This window comes from Dermacentor silvarum, chromosome 10 (genome assembly GCF_013339745.2).
Source record: "Dermacentor silvarum isolate Dsil-2018 chromosome 10, BIME_Dsil_1.4, whole genome shotgun sequence".
Lineage (NCBI taxonomy): Eukaryota > Metazoa > Arthropoda > Arachnida > Ixodida > Ixodidae > Dermacentor > Dermacentor silvarum.
Window position 1 is genome coordinate 143,274,648 of NC_051163.1, and position 10,887 is coordinate 143,285,534.

A 10,887-nucleotide genomic window follows, 5' to 3' on the forward strand; every position below is an offset into this window, starting at 1 on the left:
TTTTTTTACACGGAAAGACGGCCGTGGTGGTGGAATTGCTGTTTTTATCAAAGAATGCTGGATTTCAAGTCCTCTGAATATAACCTTTACAACTGCTGAATCGCTAGCGCTTCGTATTCACACACAACATTTTGCCATCACTTTGCTCGCTATTTATAGACCTCCAAACCAAAGCGTCAGAAAGTTTGTGGATGAGTTGCGACTACTTGCTTTTCCATCTGGTCATGTGTGCAGGATAGGTGATGTTAACATTGATCGGCTGAAAAAAGAAAGGCACATCGTAGCTGAATACTTGAACACGCTCGCTGACTTTGGGATAGAAGCCGTTATCAACCTCCCGACACGTGTCGAAGTTTTGGGCGCATCACTCGTGCCTTCATGCAATCGGTCCCTTCCGAGAACGACCAGGTTTTCCCGTTTATTGTTGAGCAAAAGCTGTCGGACCACTTCTTTGTGGGGTGCAGCTTTATTTCGTCGCAGCGTATTACTGTCCAGAAAGCGATATCAGAAATTGACGTCGTTGATAACAGGAAGCTTGACCTGTCGTTACAGCATTACGATTGGCGATCTTTTCTTGCGGAAGTTCCTGCAAGCAAACTGTATGAATCTTTTACTACTGTTTACACGCAGATTGTGAACTCGTGTAGAAAGGTGGTCGTCATAAAACAACGAAAACCGGATTGCCCATGGATAAGCGGAAGTGCCTTATCCGTTATAGCAGAAAAGGAATATGCTTGGGCGCGTTATCGTCGTTCCCCTAAAAATCAGTTTTTTCGCGCAGCGTATAAGATGGCTCGCAATAAGGTTACCGCGGTGCTTAGAGCTGGACGACGAAAACACTTCCAAAATAAGTTTTCTGAATCTAGAAATAATCCATCCAAGGCCTGGTCTGTTGTTAATAGACAGTTTTAGTTTAGCGTGGTTACCGGAATAGCGGGCGTACCGGGATAGCGGGATCGAAGTGCGCATGCGCAGAACGCTAACCGACCCATACCGTTTACCGTGCGCACGCTATTTCTCAGAGTTAACGTTACCGTATTAGCGTGTTTACGTAGTGTACGTAAAACATGGCGGCGGTCCCGGCCGCCCGCTTCGAACTGAATTTGGCGTTGTTTTTGTAGAATTCACTTCGTTCGTAGCAAATGACTGCGTAAACGGCTTTTGCTTAGTCTCATGTCGCTTCGCCGAGAGAGTGTTATGGCTAATCTTGAGGAATTTTCGAGATCGCTTCTCGTTTCGAACGCGCCTAAGCCTAACAAGAGAAATTTTTTCTGAGATCCGAGCGTCATCTGTCGTTAAAGTCGGGAGATAGGCGCGACGACGGCATATGGCCTCTGAGATGGGAGGATTTCGGAGGCTATGGTAGACAGCTTGTACTGCTTGTCTGTTTCGTTGCAGATCGACGGACATGTGAAGTAAAAATACAACGCGCTCCTGGCTTCTATTGCGCTGCTTATCGCACTTTCCGGACGCACACACACATATCTTAGGTGCCCTATGTATGCGAAATTCAAAGCGTAATGGAATAGCGTCCCGCACGTAAACTACGCTATCACGCTATACTAAAACTCTCTTTCTGCAAAGTTCGTTTGCGGAACGGTAACGCTATTTCCCGTAACCCCGCTATTACGCTAACGCTAAACTAAAACTGTCTAATGAGTTAAGGGGTCGTCCACGCAAAGGTGCGTATGAAACCATTGCTAAAAATTTTGGACCTCCGTCTATTGTCCTAGCGGACCAATTCAACCTGTTACGTCCAAAGCCCGGAGACAAACGTAGAACAGTAGCAAGCACTTTATTGCTACATAGTGCCGCAGGTACGACGGTACAAAAGCAAGTGAACAGTGAGCGCGGGGAGGCAGCCGAAACATGCCACCTTTATAGTTATCGCAGTCGGGTCACATGATTACTGGGCAGCTTAGCTGGCCGCTCTTATCAAGAACACATGGCGCTATCGCATACATGACATTTCCTCCCGCTTAATTGTGGGGAGCTACCGTTACACCAAAATTAAGATGGCGTGTAGCGATCTGGCGCTCGTCGATTGCGTACGGGATATCTTCGTACTGGTGGTGCTGCCTCCGAGGCTGCGGGCGCTGCCGTAGGTGTCTCCGCAGTGGCGTCCGAGAACTCCCAGAAGGTGTCCTTGTTCTCCTCACCCTTGGAGACGTCAGCTGAACCCAGGAGAAGCTGATCTTGGTGACGATGCCACACGGCCAGGCCCCTTGGCGTGCGTACCTTGACGGCATACGAAACGGGTCCTTTCTGCCGTACCACAGTACCCGGAAGCCATCTAGGTGGTCCCCTGTAATTTCGAACAAGAACACAGTCTCCTACAGCAAACTGTCGAGCGTTGAAGCTGCCTTGGCTGGACTGAATAAATTGTTGGTGGCGAACTAATTCCTCTACTTCTGGCTTGAGAATGTCCAGTTTGGAACGAAGACGGCGACCGAACATAAGGTTAGCCGGCGCTTCTTTTGTCGTAGCGTGGGGTGTATTCCGATAAGCAAGTAAGAAGCTGTTAAGGCTGGCCCGCAGGTTTCCAGTGCTAAAATCTTTCTTCATGGCAGTCTTTAGGGACTGCCATGAGAACGAAACGCTTGGCAGAACGAAACGTTCTGCCAAGCCATTCGAACTTGGGTGATAAGGCGCTGTTGTGACGTGGCGCGCTCCTATCTCTCGAACAAACGTCTGGAACTCGGCAGACTTAAATTGTGGCCCGTTGTCCGACACGATTGTTGCCGGATAACCGAAGCGGCTAAACATTTCGCGAAGACGATCAATGGTTGCCGTGCTAGTTGTGTTTTTCATGATGCACACCTCTGGCCATTTAGAATGCGCATCCACCACAACTAAGAACATGTGCTGCCGGAAGGGCCCAGCAAAATCGATGTGTACTCGCTTCCAGGGGGATGTTGGCCACGACCATGGGTGCAAAGGCGCACTGTTAGGGGCACTACGCTGCTCCTGGCAAGGTTTGCATCCTTTGACGTGAGACTCAAGATCCGCGTCAATTGAAGGCCACCAAACATAGCTGCGGGCCAACTCTTTGGATCGCACAATACCTGGATGACCGTCGTGAAGTTCTTGTAGAACCAGAGATCTCAGCTTTGCAGGCACCACAACACGCATTCCCCACAGGAGGCAGCCTTGGTGTGTGGTCAACTGTGTTCGCCTGTCAAAGAAAGGCTTGAGCTCCACGTCGTCCGTAAGGTTAGGCCACCCCGTACTTGTGAGCTCGAGTACTCTGCAAAGAAGTTGGTCCTGCGAGGTTGCACGTGCAATATCTTTGTGTGTGACCGGCATTGATTGCAAGCGTAACGAGTAGAACGTTTCTTCTGCGTCATTAGCGGACTCCTGACGAACTGGCAAGCGCGACAAGCAGTCAGCCTCTAGATTTTCTTTCGCCGGTCGAAACTTCAAGGAGTACGTGTAGGCAGACAACGTCACTGCCCAACGTTGAAGTCTTGCTGCTGCCAAAGTTGGTATGCCAGACTTTGGGCCTAAAATAGTCTGCAGTGGTTTATGGTCCGTTATCAGGGTGAACGGACGCCCGTAAATATAGTAGTGAAACTTCTTAACGCCGAATATGATAGCTAGCGCTTCTTTCTCGATCTGGCTATACTTCTGCTCAGCATCGGACAGCGTCCGTGAAGCGTAACCAACAGGGCGAATGGTGCCATCAGCAAAAATATGAGAAAGTACAGCACCTACCCCGTAATGAGATGCGTCGCAAGCCATTTGAAGTGGTCTTTGCGGATCATAGTGAGCCAGAACTTCTGTGGACGCCAACGCAGCCTTAATGTCGTCAAAGGCCATTTGACACTCGCTGGTCCACGCCCATGCTTGGTCGTCACGCAGCAATTTGTACAGGGGATGGGCCAGCGTTGCCAGTTGAGGTAGAAATTTTCCGTAGTAGTTTACGGCTCCGAGCAAAGAACGAAGCTGCTGCTTGTTTGCTGGCGCTGGTGCTGCTATAATGGCATCAGTCTTGTCCGTCGTGGGATGTATGCCATCGGCACTCAACTTGTGCCCCAAGTAGGTCAATTCCTTCTGAAAAAAAGTGCATTTCTCAGCTCTTAATCGAACTCCCCGGCTTTCCAAACGGGTTAAAACTGCTTCCACGTTTTGCAGGTGTTCGGCTCTAGTCCTTCCGGTCACTAGAATATCGTCCAAATAGCATGCGACACCTTTGAGATCTTTGAGCATGGTGTCCATTATTCGCTGAAAAATACCAGGCGCCGAAGACACGCCGAAAGGTAGCCGGTTTACAGCGAACAGTCCTTTCGTCGTGTTGATCGCCAGAAGACGACGTGCCGGTTCCGCTAGCACTACCTGTTGATAGGCCCTGTTCAAGTCAATTTTGGAAAATTCTTGTCCTCCACTGAGTGCAGCGAAAATTTCTTCAACACGTGGTAAAGGATAGCGATCGGTGTCTAGCATAGGGTTCACCGTTGTCTTATAGTCGCCACACAGGCGGATATTTCCGTCTTTCTTTACCACCGGCACTACCGGCGTGGCATACTCGCACGTGGCTAATGGTGTGATCACACCCATTGACTGCATTTTGTCAAGCTCTTTTTCAACTGCTGGAACCAGTGCGAAAGGCACACTGCGCGCCTTCAAAAACTTTGGACGAGCGTCCGCTTTGAGAAAGAGTTCTGCCCTCTCTTCTGTGATGCATCCCAATTCTTCTTTGAAAAGGTTGCTGTACTTTTGCAAAAGCTTGCTCACCTCTACTTTTGCTTCCGTGTTCGTCGGCTCCCGTGCCGAGCAGAGCTTGTTGCAGGAAAATACAGCGTTCCAGTCGAGCCGCACGTGCTGTAACCACTCTCGGCCCAGAAGTGGCGGTCCTCCCTGCTCAGTGACATACAAGGGTAATGGAACACTTTGCCCATTATGTTCAACAACAACTTCAGCCACTCCTGCTGGTTCGACTAATGCACCTGTGTAAGTGCGTAGGCGTAATTTTGTCATGCGCAACTTCAAAGAGGGAAACAACTATTGCTGTTGCCTGCGAGAAATTACGGATACCGCCGCTCCCGTATCCAATTCCATTTCAAGCGGAGTCTTGTTTATCAGCAGGCGTACGATTATGGCATCTTTTGCCGAGCAAGTCATGCCGTTTAGCATCACTTCTGTGGCACAGTCAAGAACTTTCATGTTGTGCGCTCGCGCGTGAGACAACTTTGCGTTCTTATCAGAACCACATATACGCTGAATATGCCCTTTCTTGCCACAGCCGAAACACGTCGCCGACGCATGTCTGCAGTTTTTGCTCACGTGCTTAAAAGAGCCACACCGCCAACACATTTTTGACGCTTTCTTTTCGCTGCCCTCGTTTACTGCAGCTGCTTTCTGCCCTTGCTTTTGTGCAGTTACGTGATTTACGTTAGAGACGCTCGTTGAACCATGTACTTCTGCACTTTTTGTTGCGGAATCCATCGCTAAAGCTTTTTCAACAGCCTTCTGAAATGTTAACTTCTTGTCTTCAGCAAATAGCACTCGCTGAATATCTTCCCTTCGTAACCCGCAAACGAATCTGTCCCTCAGTGCCTCGTCTAAAAAATTCTCGAACTCGCACGAACTCGAGAGGGAGCGTAGTTCCGCGACAAATTCGGCAATAGATTCAGTCTCGCGCTGAGACCGTCGATAAAACTTGGCTCTCTCACCAATTACTGAAGGCTTCGGTGCCAGATGGTCGCCAAGCAATTTCCTGAGGGTATCGTAAGACTTGCTTGATGGAAGGTCAGGGGCGGTAAGTGACTTGAGAAGGGCGTACGTCTTCGCCCCTATTAGGCTCAGGAACGCGTGAACCTTGTCTGCCTCCGGCACTTTGTTGAAGTGGAGAAACGATGTCAACCGCTCGTCGTATGAAGTCCAGTCGCTTGCGGAGTCGTCAAAAGGCTCCATGTGGCCAATTCTTCCCACCACTTGCGTCACTGGATCTGCCATCCCTGCTGTTCCGGTAGCTCGCAATGTGGCAACGACAGCCCCAGGAACTTCAAACAGGGTAGAACCTTTCTTCCGTTATGCCAGCGCCGCTGCAGGTTCGAAGCAACTCGTCGCCAGATGTTACGTCCAAAGCCCGGAGACAAACGTAGAACAGTAGCAAGCACTTTATTGCTACATAGTGCCGCAGGTACGACGGTACAAAAGCAAGTGAACAGTGAGCGCGGGGAGGCAGCCGAAACATGCCACCTTTATAGTTATCGCAGTCGGGTCACATGATTACTGGGCAGCTTAGCTGGCCGCTCTTATCAAGAACACATGGCGCTATCGCATACATGACACAACCTTTTTTTTTTCGTCTGCTGCAACAAACTGGTCTAGTAATACTAGTTATCCTAGGCCGCCATCGGTGGCTGTGTCTGCCTTTCTACCAGAGTGCACTGAAGAAGATATTCGTTATATCCTCTTTAACTTCAAACAGGGCAAGTCAGTGGGACTGGATGGCGTGTCTGCTGACGTTCTTCGCAGAAACTTCGCGGCTCTGAAGAGTGTTCTTTTAGCTATCATTAACGACATTATAGCAACACAAATCATGCCATCTGGCCTTAAGGAAGCACTTGTGGTTCCCCTTTTCAAAAGTGGGCAGGTGAATTCTGTCACAAACTATAGACCTATTTCCATACTTTCGTGCATTGCTTTGATAGTTGAAAAGCATATTTTTCAGGTAATGCAAACCTTCATTGATGCACATAACCTTTTATCGGCCAACCAATATGGATTTACCTCCGGGCGCGGCACTAAGTTAGCGCTAGATGAGCTAACTGATTTCCTTAAGAATGCTCTTGAAAGCAGCGAATTTGCTTGCGCATTATTTTTAGACGTATCCAAAGCCTTTGATTCCGTGAATCACGATGTCTTACTTTGTAAACTTCATAGCTATGGCTTCCGAGGGCCTTTCCTGTCTCTCCTTAAGAATTACTTGCATCGTCGGAGTCAAGTTGTAGTAATCGGGAATATTAAAAGTAGGCCCACACAGTTGTCCAGGGGTGTTCCTCAGGGATCGGTTTTAGCACCCCTTCTATTTAACTTATACGTTAACGATCTCGCTCAGTCCATTCTTCATTGCCGAGTTTTCCAGTATGCTGACGACACGCTTCTGGTATCGCGTCATGCTAATTACGATCAAGCTGTGACTGAATTACAAGTTGACACTGTAAATGTCATGAGTTGGTACATTAATAACTTAATTTCTATCAATCAAAATAAAACTAAACTTGTATGTTTCCATAATCCCCTAAAACGTGTTTCTCGCATCACTGCCTTGTTTCTTCATTCTCCTCAGTGTAATAATTGTGCCTGCTCTCCTATTCCATACCTCTCAAGTGTCAAATATCTGGGTGTTCACTTTGATTCAAGTATGTCTTGGGATAGTCATTTGGCTAACGTTTGTGACCGGCTGCGCAAAATAGCATGTATACTATACGCTATCAAAGCATTATGCCCTGTTTATATAAGGAAAATGATAGCTCACACATTAGCGTACAGTGTGCTGCGCTATGGAATTTGTTCTTTTTACTTTTGTTCAGTGTTTTGGCGCAAAAGAGTAAAAGAGTTGATTGCTTACTAAAATCTATAATTCGTGCCGTAATTATGGTGTTCAAATTCCCAACAACTCTAATCTCTTTTTGTCATCACGCATGCCTTCCTTCAGATTGTTATTTAAAGAAAGCGTCATTCTTATGTATCTATGGAATAATGCATTCTGCCTCCCATACGTCCCTGTTCGTACACTGCGCCCACGTGGCCATTTCATTTTGCCTAGAGTGCGCACTAGGTACGGTGAACGTGTTCGTGCTTTTTATTTGCCAAGTGCTCTAAATGACCTCCCAACCTATGTTTTCTCGTTACGCAGTCGGAAAGACGTAAAGTCTGTTATATTTGATTTGTATGCTTAATTTCTTTTTTTTCCTTCCTACCTATTTTTTTCTTGCTTTTTCCCTGTTTTTTTTCACTTCAGAAATGAACAGATACGAATTGACAGTGGCGCATGCTCCGTTTTGTCCCTGCTGCCGGACACTGCCCCACAAGCCATTGTCGGCTTGGGCAGGCCCGTATTTTGTACCCTGTAAATCCACGAATAAAGATCATTATTATTATTATTATTATTATTATTATTATTATTATTATTATTATTATTATTATTAATGAAAGCTAAAGGTGATGTCTTGCATAAATTACAATTTTGCAGCTCAAATGTATACACTTTATTCTAATTTGAACGAACTAATATATGCTGTTTAATACTTGTATACTGTTTGATACAATCATTTCTTGTTGGAGAATATTAAGCGTGATGTTTAACATTTATTTATGCATGACTGGCTGATGCATGATTGCCTGTGTTTAAAACGTGAACTCACACATGTGAAGCTTCATTCCGTAACCAGAATATGGCTGATTTAATAAACATTATTTGCTCATTTATGTACTCATATGCTACAAGCGCTAATCTTCCATTATCACACCAAGTACAAATAATTTAGAAATTGGCAATGTATATTAACGTCATCCGCATGTGACCAGTATAGTACCTTAATGAATAGTGGTTTGTTTTTATAAGGCCCCCATTGATACGGCACTTCCCACCTAAACAGTAATAAATGTGGCATATTTAAGCTTTTGTCTTGCAGTAGAAAAAAAAAACATTTTCAAGCAACATATTTTACAACAGACCATGCAGTGCCTTCGCATTACAAAATTTCAGGAAACCAGAATTGTAATTGGAAAATCTGCTACACAGCATTTTTAGCACAGAGAACTCTATTTACATTTCAAAAAAGTGATTTAGGCGGGAAAAAATTTTCTTGCTCAAGGAACCTTGTTGACGAGCAAAAATTCATCTTGATGCTCCTGAATCAAACCTTATTTAAAGCAAGTTCATGTGTGAAACATACGTTGTTTCAGTATATAAAAAATGTGGGCCAGTCAAGCTTTATATCGACTTTCCAAATCAGCTTTTCACAATGATTTGCCATGACATTCATTGATGTACAAAATAACAGATGTGTTTCTTGTGTGCTTGCTCTGCATTTCATGTACTTCCCTAATTGACCTTTTCAATATATATCTTTTTTTCAAGGCCACCAAAACTAGAATCTTTGTACCTGAAATTTATTACTGAAAATTTATTCCTTTAAGTGGCACCAAACTCGGGCTGTTTTAGTGTTGCCATATATACAGGTTGTTTCAGTTAACTTAAGCCAAACTTTGCATATATGCAAATGCGACGTAGGTAGACAGAACCAAAGTAATGTTTGCCGTCGCTCGGAGATACTCAGACAATTTTTTGTATTCCGCCTAATTAGATAGACTTAATTTTCTATTCAACTTCTTTTAAACTTTCAAACTTCAATTATCATAATTAGATGAAAAGTGTCAAAGTGTAAATTGTAGAGCAACATGAGAAACTCCCAATACCGCTTTCTGTTGCTCAATACGTGCAACATAAAATTGTTTTTCCGAGCGTGAAAGAAGCCCGCGAATACACGCAAAATTGTCGTCCGACTGGCCGCTCGAGGCACTTTATGTGTATTCGCGGGCATCTTTCACGCTCGGAAAAACACTTTTTGTGTTGCACGTATTGAGCAACAGAAAGCTGTATCGGGAGTTTCTAATGCTGCTCTATACAATTTTCTAATTGACACTTGTCATCTAATTATAATAATTGAGAAGTTGAATAAATAAATAAGTCTAATTATCTAATTAGGCGGAATACAAAAAATATTCTGAGTATCCCCAAGTGACGGCAAACAACATTACTTTGGTTCTGTCCACCTATGGAGCATTTGCATATTTTTAAAGTTTGTCCCAAGTTAACTGAAACACCCTGTATATCGGACAGATTTGATCAGTTATATGTAAACAAACATATTTTTGTAGGAAACTAAATTTTTATGTACTTATAAATGTACTTGGTAATTGCACGTTTTAGGTTGTTATATATGTATTCTGTAGTTATGTATTCTAGCATGGAATAAATATATTTACTTTCCTTGAAAATGCACTATCACATATGTCTTCCTGGTCTGTGTTACATTTTAAATGGATATGTAAAGCATAATAACCATTGATGTAGATATACACGCTCAGAAGTTATAGTTTGCTAGGTTGCATTTGTGCAGTGAAGACAGGCTTGGCCCTGAATTACTAATAGTTATTGTGATCCACACGTATAAATGTTGTGTATATGCCTATCGAAGCTTCAAGCTTGGCTATCAGACGTTGTGTTTCCTAGCTGAACTTGAACCTTCTGTCACACACGAGTTATGCGTGGATTGCTCTATATAGTCGTAATTCAAGGCATGTGCAGCTGAGCCTGCCTTCCATATACTGTAGAAATAAAAGGGTGTACACCCTTTCAACACCTATGAAAATGGGTGTTAATGAGGACTAACACCCTTCATAATTTTTGCTGGACACCCTTCCTCAAGGGTGCTATAATAGCACCCCAACTGTAGGGTGTAGGAAACAACACCCTTAGGGTGTCCGTTTGGCGACAAACTGATTTACACCCTTAAGGGTGTTAAAATGTTTAGTGTGAACCGCATCAGAGAGTTTGCATGGAGAGTTTCGCACAGAGAGTTTGCATAACATACCACCAATCTTCCCTAAATTTGGTCTTGATGGCTTTTATAGTTCTGCCAGGGCAGCCGGCTCAATTCTTCCCCGCTCGTTAGACACGCCCAGAACACTATAGCGTGATTATACGTAATTTATTGTGAAAGCCCCAATTACCCATCTACTCTGAACTTCACCTACACATCACCTACTAACTTGTCCTTACAGTCACCAAATATAATGAAGCTGCCGCCTTCAGTTCGGTGAGGACACCAGGCGAACCTAATATATCGCGCCAGACAATGTAAAAAGAAATAA

The 10,887-nt window shown here is 44.8% G+C and overlaps 1 protein-coding gene across 2 annotated transcripts; it reads right to left on the bottom strand.

Moving 5' to 3' along the window:
* Window positions 1-1,900: 1,900 nt before the first annotated feature.
* LOC125940834 (uncharacterized) lies at window positions 1,901-6,150 on the bottom strand. Of its 2 annotated transcripts, XM_049657446.1 has the most exons (3): window positions 5,673-6,150; window positions 4,735-4,857; window positions 1,901-2,305 (listed from the first exon to the last, which is right to left on the bottom strand). In XM_049657446.1, exons 1-3 carry the CDS (start codon window positions 5,953-5,955, stop codon window positions 1,980-1,982), a joined length of 732 nt encoding a protein of 243 aa, XP_049513403.1. In that variant the 5' UTR covers window positions 5,956-6,150; the 3' UTR covers window positions 1,901-1,979. The 2 variants fall into 2 exon arrangements, with proteins under 2 accessions (XP_049513403.1, XP_049513404.1); XM_049657447.1 differs by lacking the exon at window positions 4,735-4,857.
* Window positions 6,151-10,887: the final 4,737 nt, after the last annotated feature.